The sequence below is a fragment of the Rhamphochromis sp. 'chilingali' genome, assembly GCF_963969265.1.
Source record: "Rhamphochromis sp. 'chilingali' genome assembly, chromosome: 2".
NCBI lineage: Eukaryota > Metazoa > Chordata > Actinopteri > Cichliformes > Cichlidae > Rhamphochromis > Rhamphochromis sp. 'chilingali'.
The window spans coordinates 65,941,348-65,961,418 of NC_137930.1; the positions used below are offsets into that span (position 1 = coordinate 65,941,348).

General features: G+C 40.2%; 1 protein-coding gene and 1 long non-coding RNA gene across 2 annotated transcripts in view; one reads left to right on the forward strand and one right to left on the reverse strand.

Annotated features, from left to right (window-relative positions):
• The window catches only part of LOC308393113 (neural-cadherin-like), a gene marked incomplete at its 5' end in the record, with an annotated part of 121,917 nt that extends 102,832 nt beyond the window's left edge, over window positions 1–19,085 (forward strand). Inside the window, 7 exons of the mRNA XM_080876623.1 lie at window positions 4,192–4,375; window positions 4,606–4,772; window positions 6,976–7,240; window positions 7,734–7,917; window positions 11,036–11,283; window positions 16,522–16,676; window positions 18,110–19,085. Coding sequence (XP_080732749.1) covers window positions 4,192–4,375; window positions 4,606–4,772; window positions 6,976–7,240; window positions 7,734–7,917; window positions 11,036–11,283; window positions 16,522–16,676; window positions 18,110–18,676 — 1,770 coding nt within the window. The 3' untranslated portion in view covers window positions 18,677–19,085. The remainder of the gene's footprint in view (window positions 1–4,191; window positions 4,376–4,605; window positions 4,773–6,975; window positions 7,241–7,733; window positions 7,918–11,035; window positions 11,284–16,521; window positions 16,677–18,109) is intronic.
• Window positions 130–3,392, reverse strand: LOC308393114. Its single transcript, XR_013970921.1, has 4 exons — window positions 3,059–3,392; window positions 2,111–2,182; window positions 1,428–1,529; window positions 130–1,254 (listed from the first exon to the last, which is right to left on the reverse strand). It is a non-coding gene; the product is annotated as an uncharacterized lncRNA (long non-coding RNA).
• Window positions 19,086–20,071: the final 986 nt, after the last annotated feature.

Consider the following 20,071-nt stretch of genomic DNA (forward strand, 5'->3'; position numbering starts at 1 on the left):
AAAACTCAAATTGGATTCAATAATTTTCCAAATAAACCTTAAAAATAATGACTGAATAATAAGAGAAAATGAAATGAATTTTACTTATTTTCTGAGTAAAATGAATCAATTTCACAAAGAAAACATCAAAACAGTAATTTGTTTTATTGTGGAAAATAAAACACAGTAATTTATAATATAACATTTTTCTGCTCGTATACACTGAATTCTCATCAACAATCTCCTGATCTCCTAAATACATTCCTCTGCTGTAAATTTGTTTTAGTGTCATAAACAGTTTATCACACAGCTTTGTGTACAGAGCAACAGCAACATAAACTGCATGAATGTAAACCAGTTTTGTAAAAAAGAAATTAATCTTTAGACTGTAATATCAACATGAACCTGAAATTTGAATATCCTTTACCGTTTCCTTTATCTCTGTTACTTATTTATGATTGACAAACAAAAACTTTAGTTTGTCAATCTTTTGTTAAATTGAATCACTCAATATAACTGTAGAACAAAGGTTTTTCACTCATGTACATGGAATATCAATAATGTAAATCAACCTTTTATCCCAATTTGGATGTTTAACCTGAGAAAATCTAAGACACATGTAAGAGGAAGTAACATTTCTACAGCTACAGGACTGCACTTCTGTTAAATTTTAAAGTTGTTTTAAACCAATGTTTTATAGTAACATACACTATAAACAAAGAAAAGCTTCACTAGTGATTCCTCCAATTTGCTGCCTTTCAAACAGAATATTCCTAAGAAACTTGTAGGTAATAAAAAACAAAATTAAAATGAAGAGCACAAATACAGCCTGACACATTGCAGGTCATTTGGGTAAGATATGAATAAGATGAAATTAACTTAAAAACTGAAAAGATAGCTACATCTAACAAAGACAAACCAAAGGTTTTCAGTGAGCTTACTTCCCTTTCATTCTTTCAGAGTCCTCGTTTAAGCCAATAACTTGTTCTTGAGGCTGTTCACTTTTGGTGAGAGCTTAGCACAATCCAGTTCAAGGAAAAGTTTCTGGAATACTTCCAAGGTGTATTTTAGCTCTTTGGGATAGGCAAGATCGACTGCATATGTCAATCCAACCAGCATTGCGCATGCTCTTGGAAAATTGCCCAGAGCAGGCATAACTCTCACACCCTCCAGCACAATGCCAATGTCATCCTCCTCAGATCCAACAGCCTTGATTTTGTAGATTTTCATCCTCTGTTCAGAAAGATCTTGTGACACACCATCCTCATCAGCATCCTGAAACAACAAACACATGGGTTTTCTGACTGTAGTTGCACACATGAAATATTTCCTGGACACATCCTGTAGCTGCATGACAAATAAAACATGATAATGCCTCAAATTATTTGAAACTTGACAAACACATATGAATAACAAAAACAGAATAATGTTTCTACTTCAACACTTACACTGTACTCTTTGATCAGTTGATCAATGGACTCCCCAAGGTACACCATCAAGCACTGAATAACCAGATTTCTGGTTATGTTATTGCTAGGATTGCTTGGTGACTGAAAATGAGCAAGAATTCCAAAAATTACCATCAGATAAGTGACCATTTATTAAGACAAAACTGTGAGAATTGGCAGTATTAAAAAAAACTGTTAAATATCAAATTATCATCACATGGAGCATTATGTGCGATAATTAGCTGATGTTAATGCACATGCCTGGGTGCTGACAGTCAACACAAAGGTATTGTCAACATGCTTGACAGGTTCAATCTTTAAATGTGTCGTTTTAGTAAATTACATTAATTTAGTCATTTAGTTTTTTTTTATCTAATTTAGTTTATGTTCGTCAGAAAGGGTTTTTCCTTCTTGGGACAAAACAAAAACCCAGCAATACCTGTACTTGTGTTTTTTTGTTTGTTTTTTGTTTGTTTTTTTTACTAAGAATAGACATGTATTTAAAATACAATTAAAACATGAAACCCATAATTGTGTTGTTAATTATATCAGTGACGTCCTGGCGTCCTCTTGCACTGACAAAAACATGCAAACAAATTAGTGGAGCTGTGCACCATGCAAATGAAATTTGACAAAAAAATTCTTTAAATAAAATTCCAAGCTGAAATGTCTGTGGAAAATACCTTGGCTATGATAGCCTGCAACTTCAATCCCATGCTGATCAGGTGAATTTAAGTTGAGGGATCTTCCATTACCTGAAAGGAAAGCAACATTATCATTTTTGACGTTTAGTCAGCTGTGTAAAAACCAAGGAGGAACCCACCCGGGGGATTAATAAAGTTTTATTTTATCTAATCTAATCTAATAACTTTAATCTCAGCCAAACCGATTTACTCACGAACAAATAAAACACTGAAAAAAACCAAACAATAACATTTTTAGGTTGTCTAAGTGACTTATACATTACGTTTAAACTGAGTAGCGAAACCCCGCGGTGATCTGAAAATGATGTGCCGGGAGTTGTGCCGTTCTCAGCGGCTTCAGTGACCCTCGAGCTCCCGGCTTGCTATCGAGCTGGTGGGTAGCAGATGCTCCGAAAACGTCGAAGCACTTTTGCAAACATGCGATATCTTGATAAACCGAGCAGATATTTGATGTTTACACAGCTACTTTCGCGCCTGAAAATATGTTAAAAGTTTATTTTGTGACCCAGAAAGATTACTAAGAGTAATTTTAAAACTTAGTAGCGGCCGCCATTATTGGAAACTGGAGTTCGAAAAACTGACTGTGGCTGACAAAATCACTCACAACTGACCGCAAAACCTTTTCATGAACTTTTAAACGTGGATGAAAGACGTTAAAACTCATCGGAATATACCGTTGATATTTTTTAATACGGTAAAACATGTGGTTAGTTAAAGCTGTTCAGTAACACAGTCGTGAAGGCTTGGAAAGTGACCTTGTGCTAGCAGTCCACTAACTGCCATTTGTGTAAAAATACGATACTATCATTACAGTGATGATTATTAATAAAATTTCGACGTATCATACTGTTTAAAACCTTTACTCAAAACCGATATACGTTATTGTTTAAACCGTGTCTTATATTTGAACAAATTAAGAAGTCTTACCTCTGACAAAATGGAGACGTCCACTCATGAAGCGCGTGTGTCCTGCACGTGGCACAAAGGATTATGGGCGGAAGTGTACAATGATTAAAATGAAAATGCTTTCATCAGTTAAATCTATTAGATTTCTTAAATTTTTTTAGTACTCAAACATTTTTTTTTAAATCTACTCAACAAACCATTGCTGAATTTACCCCAAACAAAACTGTGTAAATTTAAATAACTGAACATCTCAAAATTGTTGAATTTTGCTTAGATTTGATTAAAACTACTCATACACGTTTTTACTGAGTAATAATTACTATTACTCTCCTATTAGATTCTAATTAACCCCAATCACAGTTTTTACAGTGTACGGGCGATTTTAGAGTAACCTATCCCCACTAGCTGCTATTTCTTTGGAGGCTAGAGCAACTGGAGTGAACCTACACAAACACAGGGAGAACATGCAAAGTACACACCTGATGGTGGAATTGAACTTGGGACCTTCTTGTTGTAAGGCAGTAGTGCTAACCACAGTGCCACCATGCTTCCCCATGCTGTGCTGTATTTAATACTGTATTGGAAGCACTTTTGAATTGTTACCAGAAGTACATGGAATCAGTACAGATAACAGCTGCTACTACAGTAATGACAACACTAACCCGTGACTGTAACCACTTTTATACTGAAAGAATTTACACCCTTTCATTTGCTGCTGAAAGTGCAGCGCCTTCATTTTAATGCAGCCAACGCTTTTGTCTGCAGAAATAAGACACCGTGCCTGCCACCTAAATCCAGGTGTCAAGTACATCTTTTATTGATCAGTGTGACATGATTCAGGATTTTCTGTGCTTTAGCAACAGTTCTACAGCATTTATGTGTTGCATAGTGCCTCTGATAATATTTGTAGCTCTTGTTAACCATTAGTGTAAAAACTAACACTTTTAAGAAAGCCAAGATTTAAGATATTATTAAACAATTAAAAAATCAAATGTAAAGCTATTGTATCCTTCATTCATTTACGGTAATAACACAAAGTTCTTTGCAGTCATGTTTCTTTTCATCCCATCCACTAGAACTACAAGGACAGATACCTCCAACGTTGCTGTATTTTCACTATCTTCACATTTTTCTCCTCTTATTCTTACATTCAGCTATATGACCTTGGTTCCCCTGCTGAATCCTCCAACACATTGCCAGGCTGCACTCTCATTGATGACCACTGCGCCAGCCTGGAGCAGCTTTCCTCTTGTGGCAAGAGGGGTCACTGTCATGGGGACTGGGGCTCTTTAAGCTGCCTGTGTGAAAAAGGCTTTACAGGGCCACAGTGCGATCAAGGTACGCATGCCGGATACGTTTCGGTGGACTGTGACGTTTCCAGTCAGTTTTACATCTAAAACTTTGCAAAGTGTACAAACCAATTTGGAAAGTTGCTGCTGTGGGAAGATAACCTTGCCTTACATAAAGTGTTTTTGCAGAGCAGCATGCTCTTGCTGTGATAACCTCGTGTATTTCCCTTATGACGGTTGAATTAATTGAACAAGCTTTGTGTGTTTTTGATTGACAAGTGGCTCGAGAGTTCTCCTTTGACGGCCGGAGCCACATTCAGTTCCACCTTCTTTGGTCCCTACCGGCGCGACAGACTAGTGTCGAGGTTGGGGTGCGAACACGTGCAGCCACCGGCGTTATCCTCAGCCTGCTTTCCCAGGAGCAGAACGAATACCTGCGTTTAGAGGTGAGTCATGACCGGTCACTCCCCTCAACCTTGACAGCCATGATTGTCTTGTTTATGAGCTTTAAAATGATGATTAGGACCCAGACAATGATTGCTGAAAATGCTTGTCAAACTAAGAGTGATTAATACCAGGGTTTGAGACATAGGGGTGGATACAGAGGGGGCTGGTGATTGACATATGTATGTTCTCAAAAAGGCCTTTCAGTAAGTCGGCAGAATGCTCCTATTGAGAGATTGCTATTTTAAAAAATGATGCCTCTTCTGTTCAGGCTTATTTCTGCCTTTGGTTAATATTTGAAGCACAATTTAGGGTGGCAAGAGAACAACGATGTGTACTGTAATAGGCAGAGGTCAGATCCCTCGCTCTGAGCTTTAGGGTTTCAACACAGCTTAGTTCAAGTGGGCAGCTCAAAGTGATGACTGCATACATGCTGCTGCTGTGCCACGGCGAGGGTGGAAAGGTGCTCACACCGAGTCAAGTCTGCTTCTCTTTGCCAAACCTCCATAATAGCATGCCTCTCTTGCCTGAGTGGATATGAAGCCAGTGTTTGTTGTCAAAGCCTTCTGTCTCACTCACTGACAGGCCAACTGTGAACAGCACCTGGAAGTAAACATCACTTTTGGTGAACTCACAGGTCACCTGTTTGCAGTGAACCTGTCACCGTTTTTATGGTTTCCACACCACTGGTCTGTCGTTGAAAACATGCTTGTTATTTGTCCGACAGCATTGTTTAAAGAATCAAATCTTGTTCTTTGGGTCTTTACACTACACGACGAGAAACAGTGTTGTCCTCTTCCCTTGCCGCCGTGCAGCGGTGACAGGAAAAGGAAAATGCTGTAGCCTTTACTGTATGTGGGCTGTGAAGCCTCTGTGTGAAACCCTCTCTGGAGCTGAATTGGTGAGCTGTATAAAGTATCTGATGTCTGTCTGCAGCGGCACACTGAAACATTTTCAGCCCAGTTGTCTCAAAGCTCTTAGAAACACTTGAGCACCATCCTGGTGTGTTTTCTGACAACAAACTCTAATTTAAAGGGCTGCCTCTCTGCCCTTTTTTCTTAAGGGTAGATATGGAATAGAGTGCACACTGAATAAATAACCACACTTTCACACAAAGGTTACGAGGGGCTAGCTGGGTATAAACAGCATGTACCTCTCCAAGGAGTATGGAGGCTCTTTAAAGAAAACATTTATCTAATGCACTCTGCAAAGAAGCTTTTTTGGGGGGGCAGTAACAAACATGAACCGCAATACTGTCAAAGATCATCACACCCCTCCGAAACAGTAAAACTTTAAAACTCTGACATTTTTATTATTGAATGGGATTTGAAATGTGAAGGTTCAGGCATTAGACATTTGCTTGAAGATTTTGTGCTAAGTGGTGATTGCGTAGATCTCTGGGGGCTCTGCAGAAAGTTTGTGTAATCTGATTTTTCTCCTTTAAGTATCGATTGAGTCCTTTGCTCATTTTTGTTGCGGACTTGAGGGCAGGATGAGGCAATAGGGAGCGCACAGTCAGCCTTTACTTTGTGCATGTGTGTGTGTTTGACCAGTAGGTGAGGCACATTTGAGATACTCATGCTGAGGGAGCAATAGTTAATGCTGGCTGCGCTGAATGTGAATTATCTTGCCCCACTGTTTCCAATTAAGCTGTGGACATGTACAAGCTGCAGTTGCGGGAGCCGCTCATTGGTTGAGTCCATTCTGCTCGCTCATCCTTAACTGCTGAAGATAATTGTTGTTTCTTGTATACCTTCCCTTCGGGATGATTCTGGCCTCTGCCATGCAGCGATGTGTACGGCATCTCTGAAAAGCGTCATGGCTGCAAAATTGCTGAATTAATTTTTACCACTGAAACGTTCACGACATTTTTCTGGCTAGTCCACCAAGGAGGGTCTACTTGTCCAGATAGTTAAATTTCACAACCTAACCTTTTCCACATCGTGGGAACTGGCCTAACTCTTATGATATTGTTATGCTCACAATCTGTTTTTGCCCATCAACACAGCACAGTACAGCAGGAATGCAGTTAGTATTTGTGTCACCTCATTTCACAGTTTGAGTCACACTCTTGAAGTTTACACTAACATAAAGACTAACATCAAAAATGACCAGCTTTTTAGACAAAAGCCTTAAAGTCTCCAGTAGCAGAGTTTTGTTGCTTCCTCATCAGAATCTTAAATTAAGCATTACTATGCTTTTTAGGTTTTTCAGGGTCATCTGGCTGTTTTCTACAACCTTGGAGATGGAGACTATAACATCACACTGCCTTACCATCGCCTGGATGATGGAGACTGGCATGAGTTGGAGCTGTACCGATATGGGAGAGAGTTCACCCTGCGACTTGACAGAGGCGGAGGACGGCGAGAGGTAACGGCCTCACCTGGACAAAGTCGGGAGATCATCATTGACCCCGCTGTGGTGATGCTCGGAAACTCTTTTCCCTCAGGACATAACGGGAGCTTTGTGGGTAGGTTGCTATGCAGCTGTCTTTGAAAGAATAAGATAAATGAGTGGAGAAAAATCTGATAATGAATAATTTATGAATGACTTAGTGGTCAAACAGGTATTTACTGGTACTGGTGTGTTGATGCTGTGGTTTCCAGCAGATAAGAGAAGTGAGTCAGTGGCACTGGTGTGTATTTAAGTAATGTGTTGAACCTCATGCTTCCAACTGTGAGCAAACTAGCCAGCAAAGAGGAAAATATCCATAAATAAAAGCCTATGATGACAACCTGGCCTGAGGCTGTTCATGTGTTTGCCTGTGTGAGAGCATGTCTGAGCACTGGTTTGCAGATGTTTTTGTGCCTTAATGCAAGTGTGTCTGTTTATTTGACTTTAAACCCCTGCCACAGAGTAAATGTGTGTCTATAAAAGATTTTGCCTGAGGACTGGTTTTGTGCTTCTTTTGGATTTGTAAACAATTTTTTTCTTCTTCCTTCTCTTTTTCCTTTTTACACTAGGTTGCTTACGGGATTTGAGGTTTAATGGCCGCTCCATCTCCCTGGATGAGGAGCAGCCTTCAGAGGGGATTCAGGTGGTCACTTCACAGGGGGTCTCTGTCGGCTGTGCTTCAGATGCCTGCAGGAAGCACCACTGCTCCCCTCCCTTGGTCTGCGTGGACCTCTGGAGACACCATGAGTGCAGGTGCAGCAAATTTACAGAATAAAAAACCTGAACTAAAACTAAGAAGGAGACAGAAGAGTCCGAAATACAATACCTCAAACTCAAGCACACAACCCCAGGGTTCATGACAAACTAAGGGAGCCAGAGCACACGTACATTTTTAAAGCACAAGCAACTACTGTTGTGTTTAAGTGTATAAGTCTTAATATTGTTTGTTATATAGGACTGGAAGCTCAGTGCTGACATTACTAATTTTATTACAAGTTGATGGTGTTGTGAATTCCTTGTGTATTGATATGTGAGTTATTGCTGCCACATTCTATAGTCTCATTAAAATGCCAGCTATCTGGGTTCTGTTCATGGTTATAGATTTTTTATAGGTTTTTCAGTTTATCCTGGCTCCCCTGTGTAAAGTATCTGATGTCTCCCATCTTGTTTTTAGTTTTCCCGTCTTGTCTCTCGTGCTTTCTCTTTAGTTTGACTTTACCTGTTTTACCATCATGGATTACTTCAGCTGTGTCTCATTACCCTGATTTAGTTTAGGCGTGTTTAGTTCCCTGACTGTGTTTCGTGTGCTCAGTGTGTGTGTGTATATAAGCCCAGTCTGTTCTTGCTTCTTTTAATACTGCCTTGTGTTTCATGGAGCTGTTTAGATCCTTTTGTTTTCTATTAGCTTTTTGCATCTCATGGACTTTGGTTTCAAACTCAAATAAGGGTCAGTTTTATATTCACCTGTTCAGCCTTAGAGTCTGCATTTGGATCCTCATTCCTCAGTCTGTGACATAGTCTGCATGATAAAGTATCCTTGTGCAAGATACTGAACCCTAAGTTGCCCTGTAGCCATCCATTGGGGTTCGTTGTCTGAATGTTAGACAAAATCTGGGCACAGAAAAAAGCACTTGTCTGTGTAGGTTCTCAGTCATCCAGGTCATGGTTGTTTTAAGAGCTTGAAAAGAAGGTGATTAGACTTCAAGTTTTTTTAAGACATTTCAACTCTCATCCAAGAGACTTGTTCAGTTTTAGTGGAGAGTCGCTAGTTTTTAAACTCTAGTGGGCATTGTCCCTTAGAACATTGTCATTGACCCACTATTATTCATGTGTATAATCACATGAGGTTTGAAATACTCCTCTTTCAAACCATCTGTAACCATTATCCTCTAAGTACAGATGAGTCTTGTATCGCAAGATTCAGCTGTACATCTGCACTCAGAGTACAAAGGTCACTCTTTCAAGGAGGCCAGTGTTCACATTTTGGGCCGTGAAGACAGATTGCAAGAAGACGTCTGTGTCCACTGCGAAAAACCGTCATTGAACAGAGGTGACTGCTTATTACAAAAGCTGTCAGCCACCTACAATGTAGTCTTGACATGATCGCGTAGGTTCTCAGTCATTTATGGTCGACCAAGTAGTTGAAAAAGAAAGCAACTTAAAGAAGTCTTGAGATCCCGCCCCACGTGCCTCAACCGCTTCACTCTTGCTCACATCTTGTGTCAAGTGACCTAAACGGGTCACATGATACAAGGTCTCACAGTGCTTTCACCTGAAATCTCTGGTGGTAACGACCCATATGAATGTGTATATGAGGGTTATAGTAAGAAAGCACTTTGAGTGCTCAGATCTAGTAGAAAAGAGCTATATGAGTGCAGTTTGTTTAAATGTACATTTTGCTATTCATTATAAACAAGGTATGGTGGTCAGGTTTTAAAGGAGCAAACTTCCAGAGGTCGTCTATGACAGGATTAGGAAATATTTCAATTTGTTAACTAAATGTCAAGAGGAACAGCATCCAAGGGCCACAGAGTTAAGCAGAAATACCATGCACAGTTAGTATACCTTATGTGATGTCACATATGTAATGTCTTGTATGCAAAGTATGAAGAGTAATGTGGCAACGCACATGAGTGGCTTGTTTTTGTATAAATGGTCTCTGTTATCAGGACGGCTTTCACAGTGGACAAAGGCTTTACATGTTTCAGCAAGTGCTGTTATTGTCCTCGGTCGGCTTCACTAACTGCTTCTACATAAGCCATCTGCGACTGCCGAGCTCATTCGGCATGAGCTGACCTGGTCACACATGGCTTCCTACACAATAAGTACTTGATGTGTTATTGTTTATCGCGCTGTTCGTAGGTTGTTCTTTATGTGACAACCGCCCGAGTATTTATCAAAGTTACCAAATAATAAAAAAAGTTAAGAATAGATCTAACTTTATTTATGAAGCGCTTTTCAGAAACATCATTGCAAAGTGATGTACACTGCGATATATATTTAAAAAAAAATCAATATATTCCAATATACTGGAACACGCCACTTAAGCACATAGAAAAATAACAATAGATAAGAAGCAGAGAAAAAAATATTACATTTACGTCAACATAATAATACAAAGATTTTTGTGGACTTTTGAAAAGAAGCAATTAAAAACATTCCAACACTGTGCTAATTTCAGATCATTCTTGACATTAGACACTTACCATGACAAACATGCTCACTTGTTCGCTTGGCTCTGTTAAGTGCCTTAATAAGCCATGACAGTGAATCATAACACAGAGAGTTCCACACTAGTGCAAACTCCATTTTTATGTATACACTTGAAGTCAAAGTGTCCACCAGATGGCAGCTATTTTAAGAGCATGCCTGTTATACTGTGTGTCTAATAGCGTGTGAACGTGAGAGAATAGTGTATAACAGCAGTGACAGTCAGGGCCTTGGCTGCACCTTTAAACTCTGCAGGACGACTAAATTTCCCGGCTGTGATTTTGAAACTTACAGCCAGTGGGGACTTTGACATCCATATTCTGTGATTGCTGCAGTGCCTCAGGATACAAACCAGTGAGAGAGGCAGGGGGTAGGGGTGAATGATATTCAGGGGATACAGAGGAACCACTACTGCAAAGCCAATCTTAGCTTCTCAATTTCTTTTACTGTTTTTTCCCCCCTCTCCAGTTACAGTCGACACTGTAACCTTCAAAGAGCATATCTTTGAATCTGATATAAGAGGTGTAACTCTTCAGGGTATTATTTTTACACTGTCAGCTTAGGTCTCATAACTCTGTGGAGTGCAGTGCTCTTTTTTTATCTGACAGCTTCCCAAGTGTTTCTTGTCTCAGCATTACACTGCTGTGTCTTCTCCGTGCAGATGCCCCCCAGGCCATATAACCAAAGAGAGCTCTTTGGGAAAAGTTTGCGTCTACACACTCTGTGCCAGCCGGCCTTGTCGCCACGGCACCTGCGTGGCTCACTCTCCGTCCCGATACTCGTGCCGCTGCAGTGAGGGATACCGGGGCCGGCACTGCGAGGTGACGCTTGCCATGTTCCACGAAGACAGCAACAGCCTCAGCCTGAGCTCCATGTTCGCCATCAGTATCTGTGTCATGGCCTTTCTAGGTAGCTATGTCGACTATGTCCTCTTCTACCTGTGGTAACCCAACACTCAACATCTCTGCTCAGTTTTTGTATGTTTTTTGTTCCGCTTTTTTGTCTGAGGTGTTTCTTTTCATTTATTGTGTTCTTTTATTTCTGTTTGTTGTTGTCACGCTTTAATTATCACATCATGTTATGGTTTTATCTGTAACATCCACTGTTTTATTAGTTTTTCACCCAGGTTTGGTCCTGTGAAATCTATTCACACACATATCTTGTAGTGTTATTGATCTCTTGAGTTGTTCCAGGATGTGATTTCTCCATGGGTGGTTGGTGAAAACATGAAACAAATATCTGCAGTGGAAGAGAAGCGGGGAGAGAAACACTGTATGTCGTATTTTGTGATTCATGGGGAAGCTGTAAGATTCCTTGGAGAAAAGGGGCGTTTCTTTATGTGTTTTTCTATATTTCTCATCACACCTGTATTCCCTGTCTCTCCCAATGTTATTCTCTGACTTCAGGAGTCAATTTCACTCTCAGCCTTACTTTTTATCTTTCCATCTTATTTTATATCCCACCATCCACTCATTTTACCCCTTGATGGGTTTTTTTTATCCATTTCTGCCCATACTTTTCCGTGCATTACTGTTTTCCCAAGTCAACCCTAATATGGCCAAAGTGTGCACTTCACTGTAATATACAGCATGTGGAGCTGTAATGAGAATCGCACACAACAGGCAAAACTTTAGGAGGTTGATTCAACAGTAAGGGTTTGATTTAGGCAAAAAAAAAAAAAACATACTTAAATTCTGTTAAAAGCTGTCAAAGTTTCCAGAATCACTCTCAGGCTTAAGGTTTAAACTGGGCTTAGACTCACAGAATTACACGTTAAAGCAAAATTTTGAGTTGGATGAGTGTGTATATTGGGCAAATAAATATGTGCATTTTGCACATAATTTTATAATCTAGAGATTGTTACTTTTCACATGAAGTCTCATACATACATGCATTTTGGCCTTGCAATTCTTATTTTATAGGTTTTTCAATTTTGTTACATCAGTTAGGCAAAAATGTCATACAACAGGTTGGATGGTAACCTAACCCTAACCCTACAGATATGCATGTCGTATAAAAGATTCAAAATATGAGCAATATTATACTTTAATTACACTGATACTAGAAAAAATGATCACGTAACCTCAAAATCCTGCTTTTTAAAAAGTAAGGTTTTAGAAAATATTTTACGAGAAAGACAGACTTGTCAAGGTTTGGGTGATGAAGTGTGTGAGCCTTCATTGAAAGACCTTCCCTTTGAAGACTCATCTGGTGATCTGTGGTTGCGCTCTGACATTTGAGGGGTCATAAGTTTAAAAATGTATACCAGAGAAGAGCCACTGACTGCTTTGTATGTGAGGAGCAGAATCTTAAAATCAATAATCATAAGATGAGGGCGATGCTGGCTTTTCTTTGTGCCTGTTGAGAACTGAGCTGCTCCGTTCTGACATTTTCATGTTCGTGATTGATGTCTGAGTACATGCATTATTAAATTGGGGCAGTATAAATACATATATGGAAAACCTTTCCTAGCCATGTATTAGGTTTACTTTTTTTTTTTTTTTTTAGCTGAGGAAAGTCAAAACAAATGTTTTTTAAAAACAGAAAATATGCATTCGTTTTGTTAAGGTGCAGAAACTTTCAGTGATGATCAGTTTTAAAGGTGAAAGCCAACAGTCAAGAAATGAAAACTATACCTTTTGACTCCAGAAGAAGGTACAAGTGTGAGTCTGTTTAGAATGGCAGATAATTTAATTCCTTTCTATCACTAGACTAGTATGAAGCCTATAAAGAAACACAAAAGAACATTCAGAGTGAAAAAGACACAAGATAATTTGAGTATTGGTAGACATTGTGTTTGTTTTCTTTGTCAATCATAAACTGATTGTTTACTCTATGAAATGGCAGAAGCTGAAAATACATAACATCTATCGATGTGTCGAAAGACGAATGAGAGAGAGGCTAAAATGAACCGGGGAAACAGCTTGATCAGCCATCAAAACTGATCAACAAATTCATTATTCAACTAATGTTTCAGCTCTAGACTTGAAGCAGTTAAGTACTGATGGCATTGGCCCGCTTGTATAAGCAGTCTAATAAAGCTGCATGGTTGATGGTCTCATAAGCTGTGTTAAGATCTAATAGAATCAAGATTCAATATCTTCCCACATCTGCTGCCAGCGGGGCCTTTTTAAATGCATATGCATTGATATCTCGCCAATTGTGTCAAAAAAGAAGGACGATTGCATTAATTCATGGTTAATGTTTAGGAAAGGAATGAGTTAACGGCATTACTTTAAGGGTTTCTAACTAAGGAACTATGTTTGTTTCTGCTACTCACAAAGCTAAACACATGCCCGTGTGTGTATGTAGCAGCAGTCACTTCTCTCTATAGCGCCACGTTGCTATTTATGAGTCTTTCTGTCACATACAGGCTTATAAAACGCTCGGGCAATTCAATACACTGTCCCTGCCGCTATAACTAACTTCGTGTTCCCTCCAGGGCATGTGGCTAGTATTGGGACATCAGTTATTCTGACACACGAGAGTGAAACATACAAAGCAGTCTTCAATATTTGATAATGAATTCAAAGATGATGAAGTGTGGCCTTGGCATCTATCATGAAAATTCATGTGTTGCTTGCATGCTAACTAAAAGAAGTCCATTTGAAATAGCTTGTCCACTGTTGCAGCGGAGGCATTTATATTCAAGGCTCAAACTTTTCACCTCACCAAGAATTACAAACTGTTCCTTAATGCAATTCAGATTAGAGTAGCACTCTTTGGTGAGCGTAATTACATTTTCGCACCTTAAAAAACCACACACTATAAACTAAAATAAATCTTTCACTAAAACATAATGAAGAAAAAAGAGAAATCGGCCGTCTTGGCTGAACGTGGAAGCAAAATTAATCCACTTTTTGAGTCAGAGAACAGCTGTTTGTACTGTATGTAGTTGTTTAATGATGATCCCCATCACCACAATAACACACTCGCATACAGCACGCTCTCTGCACTAAGTGAGACCACTAGCTGGGTGCTAAATTAAAGGGGGACTCCTACTCTGCCTCAACATGCATTAAAAGTTAAAATGATCAGTCATTATTAAGTTTTACATAAGCCATCACAAGCTTACAGAATTTGAGTTCAGTGTGTGTTATTGACAGAGCCAGATGAGCCAATGTCTGACCAATCCTCATTAATCCAGCATCAGATCTGACGTTCTGTTTCTTGATGAATAGCAGAAATTAGCTACCCATATGGGCTCTGGCTGCCAAACGATCTTGTAAAGTGCCTGTCCTTTTCATCCCCTGAAACTTTTATAAATAAATAATTTTTTTCCAACTCCTTCTCATCTCTCACCTGTCTCATTTCCTTCTGCTCGGTCGTCACTTTTCTTTTCTCCCTCGTCTTCCGCTGATGTTTCATCTGTCTCGGAGCTCATTTTTCCCTCATTAACCTCAGACTGGAGCTACAGCGAAAGGGTTAAGTGTTTTGATCAGGCTCTGTTGTCGTTTACTCCATACTCATTCATAATGCACGGTCCGATCGAGGCTAACATCATAATACCCTGGTCATATTAATGGTTAGAGGGCAAAGAGGCAGCAGTGGTGTTATGGATTGATGAATGAGTGCGATGGTTGTTCTCCACCCTGAGTGATATTGATCTCACTGGAGTTTAGCTGCACACACCCATATAACTTGAGGCAGTAGTGGCTGCAGGTGTAGGGGGGAAGGCAGCCTCGGTGTGTGTGGGTGGGCGGTGTGGTCAGTGTTTACCTGTTAGCAGTTGTGTGTGTGTTTGTGTGATGGAGGGAGTGTTCTTAAGCTCCACTGCGCTGCGTATCGAACTCCTCCCCTCCAGAGATTCTTTTCATATCAATTCAGGTGATTTTTTAAGGGTTGAGCGCGGGCCTGCAGGCAGCACCTCAGAGCAGGTAATTCTCGAGGCGAGGGGCTCAAGCTGTCGTCTGGTTGGTGCCGGGCCTTATCAAAATTCTGATGTTTTCTGCAAGGGTACTCTGGCGTAACAGTGAAGGAGCCAGGTCAGCTGATCAATACCGTTCTCCCCTCTACCCCATACTGAGGAGGGTCAGCTGAGGATCGAGGGAGGGGGATGCTTGCAGACTCTATTTTTCTATCTAACATGAGTGCAGAACAGAAGCAGAAAAGTGTAGCAGAAGAAATAAGAAGTTGGTGGAGACTAGCTCGCGGGACTTGTTTTTGTCTTTGTTTGTGAGTACCTTTTAGCGTGACCCCCGATGAGTCGTTGCCGCATTATTCTCTTTCGAAGCAATTACTTGAAAAATCCAGACTAATGTGATTACCCCGCATTTCTCAGAAGATTTCCAATTAAACTGATACTTGACTCACACCATATAAACTATTCTAGTTGAAATGGATCCCATCTCATGTGAGAGATAAAAGCCAAGGCCAGGCAGAGGCCAGAGAGGGACTGAAAAACAGGAACACTGAGAGACTTAATGAGTGAGGAATGGAAAAGGAAAGACAGAGGCAAGCGCCAATATATAGAGACCAAAAAAACGTACACAGATAAAAAGGGGGATTCAAGTTGCGAACTAGTAAAAACAGATAGCGAGAAAGGAAAAAAGAGAAAGAGAAGGATGGCAGATGGGAGAAAAATATTGGTTGAGATTAATGGACTTTAAAGGTCAGTCCAGCATGTTGTATAATTCAGCACACAATAGCTGTGATTGATGTGTATGCTTTAGGACCTTTCTTTTTCGGCTCCCGCTGCATTCCTCTCAGAGTTCTTCCGAGCCACTGAGGCTTTGAGTTTAAGCTGGGAGGAGTACAAATTCAGTTAATAGGTTTCTGAGGAACTGCGGTCTTTGATAAGACAGGAAACAGAGAGGCAACATCAAAGGGAATATAGGTAGAAAGGTGGTGCCTCCGTCTGCACGTATGTTTTATTAGTATGTCCTAACTGTAGTCAGTGCAGCTAACAGGCCTTACGGGACAAGTCAGTGTGATGCAAAATGTATTTACAGTCATGTATTATGAGTCTGCGTTACTTATTTATTTGTAATTAAATTATATCCTGACTGCAGTCAAGTATTTCCTAGAACCTCCTAACTTTTTCGATTTACATATGCAGCCAAAGCCGTGCTTTTTCAGCTCAGGAGTTCATGCTAATTATGTGACAGTGCTCCCTGCTGCGTTAACCTGCTCTCTGGCACCCCTCAGTGTTGATGCTGGGCCTGTTTCTCTACTCCTGCTGGAGGAGACACAAGGGCCTAAAGGAGGGTGTGTACCATGTGTCTGCGCATCACGGCGAGTGGGAGGACATCCGAGAGAATGTGCTCAACTACGACGAGGAAGGTGGAGGAGAGCAAGATCAGGTAAACGTAAATGCATTCTGACACAGAGAGTAAATAACAACCAAATTTACATAGAGTACTTATTTAAGTTCTTATTTCCAGGGTTATGTTGATACCATTAAGATATATTATTTTAAAGTATATATGAACAGAAATAAAACATCAACACTGGATGGAGAATATTTGTTGGTGTTTTGAGATAAAAACCTACATTTGCAAGATAAAGCAGTTGAATTTAGGGAAGTATTTATTCTCCTTTAACAGCAACAACCATGTTATGTGTGATTTTGTGATGTCCAAGAGCAAGTCTTTCCAAAACCTGATTTTTCTTGTTTTCTAAATAATTAGGTTTTAGATTTTGTGTGTGTGCTTTGGATCATCCCCCATCATCACTTAAGCTTCGGGTAGTGTGCCGCTGCCCTGACTGACATTCTATTTAAAAGAAATCTTGGTATCATTTTTAATTCACCGTTCAGGCGCTCGATGGAATAACACTTCCAAACAGGATGTTCCCTCCTCTGTACTTCACAGCTGGGACGTAGTTTCAGTGTTGGTGTCCAGTGCTTTTTTTTTTATAATTTTTTTATCTTAAAAACTATGGTAAAAATGTTGTGGAGCATTTATGTGCACAGGTGCAGCTCTAGACTTGAGAGATGGTGCAGTGTCTTTTTGGAGAGCTGTAATTTTCTTTGTAGTGTGCTTCCAGCAGCAGCACTTATTCAGTGTTTTTCTTGTAGCAAACACCTGTACATGTCAGTCCCATTTTTTTGAGTGATATTTTCTTAATTGGAGAACCTGACAGCAAAAATTTGAAAGAATATTTGAAGAAATTAGAACAGAGGTTCACTTTTTTTTTCAAGCCTGCGCTTTGACTAATTTATCTGTTTGAAATGAGGAGCACAAAATTTGTGTTTCATCCTCAGATTGTGGGGTTTTTTCTGTTGTTTTTTTTGGTGTTGTGGTTTATTATTTTGTATAATCGTGACCTAGATAAAGATTCAGCTATATCGTGTGAGTCATAGTCAAGAAATCTTGTTAGTCTCAATTCACAAACTATTTCTTGGAACCGCAAATTGCCTGGAGTATAGAATTGTGAGTCAATTAGCAGAAATTAAGAACGTAGATACCAATAGCTGTTAACGCCTCAGTTTTAATAGTGCTTGTAGTAGCAGTTTCCTCTTTCTGCAATTAGATAATTAATTACTTGGCTGATCAATGGTCATGTTGTTGCCAACATCTCTTCTTACATGCTGGATCTTTGTCTCAGTCTTAGGAATGGGTTAATTAGCTAGCAGAGGCATTAGCTGAGCTGCACAGCTCAGATTAATGTGGTGTGCCAGTGTTGTTTTTCATTATCTCTTAAACTCCCAAAAAAGATTACACAAGAGGAAAACCGTATCTGTTCTTCTCTTCTTTCTTTTCATTCCCTTCTTCTCTCTGTGTTGGTCTCTCAGAATGCCTTTAACATGGTGGAGCTACAGCGCTCCCTCCAGCCAAGCCCAGCACAGTCACTCCGATATAGTTATCCTCAAAGCATCATCTCTTACCCGCAGACTAAGCCCACCCAGGACACCAACAAAAATGGCATGTCTAATGGAAATGGCAGTGCCGCGATTGCTCTACGTCTGGCAATTCCTCCTTCAGAGACAGAAACCTTGCCGTCCCCTCTGACCTTCCGCCGCTCCCAGAAAACCCTGTCCTTCTCCAGCCAGGACTTGGCCCGCTACCTGTGTGAGGTCATCAGGGACATGGATCACCCTGAGGATCTCGGCACTATGACCACACCACGGCGTCCTGCAGGAAAGGAGCGCGGCCTCGCTGGTGTGCGCTCTCTCAGCTCCCTAAGTGCAACTCAGGGTTCAGAAGTCAGACTTCAGGCAGCCCAGAGCACTCGGCTGGACAGGTTCAAAAACCTCCGAGCTGTGGTTAGTGATTTAAGAAGAGACTCCAAGACTCCGGAGGGCCAGAGAGACAAACTGAAGGAGAGCAGGGGGCAGCCGAACTGCGAGAAAAGCGGATGAGGTTGCACTCACAGAAACAGAACTGAAAGTTGCAAAAAAAAGCAACGGGAATCAAAAGTCGTTGGTTGAAATCCAAAGGGAGATAATTAAATGTGATATACTTTGAGACTGGGAGGTTTGGTCTCTGTGAAGTCTGCTATAAATGTACTGTATTGATGAAACTTTGAACATTTATGTTCTTTGATATGAACCATGTTTACCAATGAATGATCAGATGTGATGTATTGTTTACTTGGCATTGCACTGTACAGTATTTACTCTGCAGAAAGCACTTTTTGGAAGCACTCTGTGTCAACACTACTCATGTCATAAAACTCATAAGAGTAACGTCTGAAAGCAAGACTCCAAATGAGTTTCCTGTGAGATAACTTTTCTTTGCTGTCAATGACTCATGAAATTAATTATGTGAAAAAAACGATTTTGTTTCATTTGTATTATCTATTTCCTTTTCAATAAATGAATATCTTTGATAATATTTCAAAGTTGCTCTCATTCAAATACGAGTTCATAATTAGTGATGCTCAAGTTTTCAGCTTTTGAAGTTGAAGCTAACTTTCATCATCACTGAAGTAACACATAGGTACGATCTTTCCTTTATTCCAGGTTTTATTTAGATGATGAGGCTGGAACAGCTGTTCTTGTCTTATTCAGCTAACTATTACCAGCAACTGGGGCCTCTGATGAGAAAAACAAAGTCAATTTCAGGATTAATCATTCATGTCCAGAGCCTATAGCCTCCTGACCTGAGCTTCTGGGAGTCTCCAGAACTCAAAGTGCGGGGGTCCCAGCAGGCAGCCCTACATCATACTTAATTGGCCTGCATTACTGGAGTTAAACAACTGTGACACTGGAGCAAGCCGCTGGGGAAGCGCACAGAGCTGCTGCTTGGGCCTGATGTTCCTGTCTGTCGGCACACCTACATAATGCATCATGCAAAGAGATATGAGAGGTTCAGAGGGCGGGTTTGACTCCCCGTAAGTCTCTAAAAAGCTTTACTCGTTTTGTAGTCAGTCTGAAACCAGCGAACCAGACACACGAAATACCAGATATCTCTGCCTAAACTTAAAGATCATTGTTGCATGTTACATACGTGTAATGCTACATGTTTTTCTCTGTGTTAATATTATTATTACTAAATTGCACTTGCTCTACTTTTGTTCACTCCTGTCTAAGATAAATGCATTGCATGAATGCACACTGCCATCTATTGGCAGGCTACTGGCACCACTTTTCCCATAAACAACATCTCATTATTTTCAGTATGAGCTGTTGTTTCTGATTCAGTTCATTTCTGCAGAGCACGCAGGTTGATTTCCGAGGAATGGGTATTTCTATTCTGGAATCATGATTCACAGTTTAGCCCTGATAATATTCCACTTATTAAAAGTCGGTCAA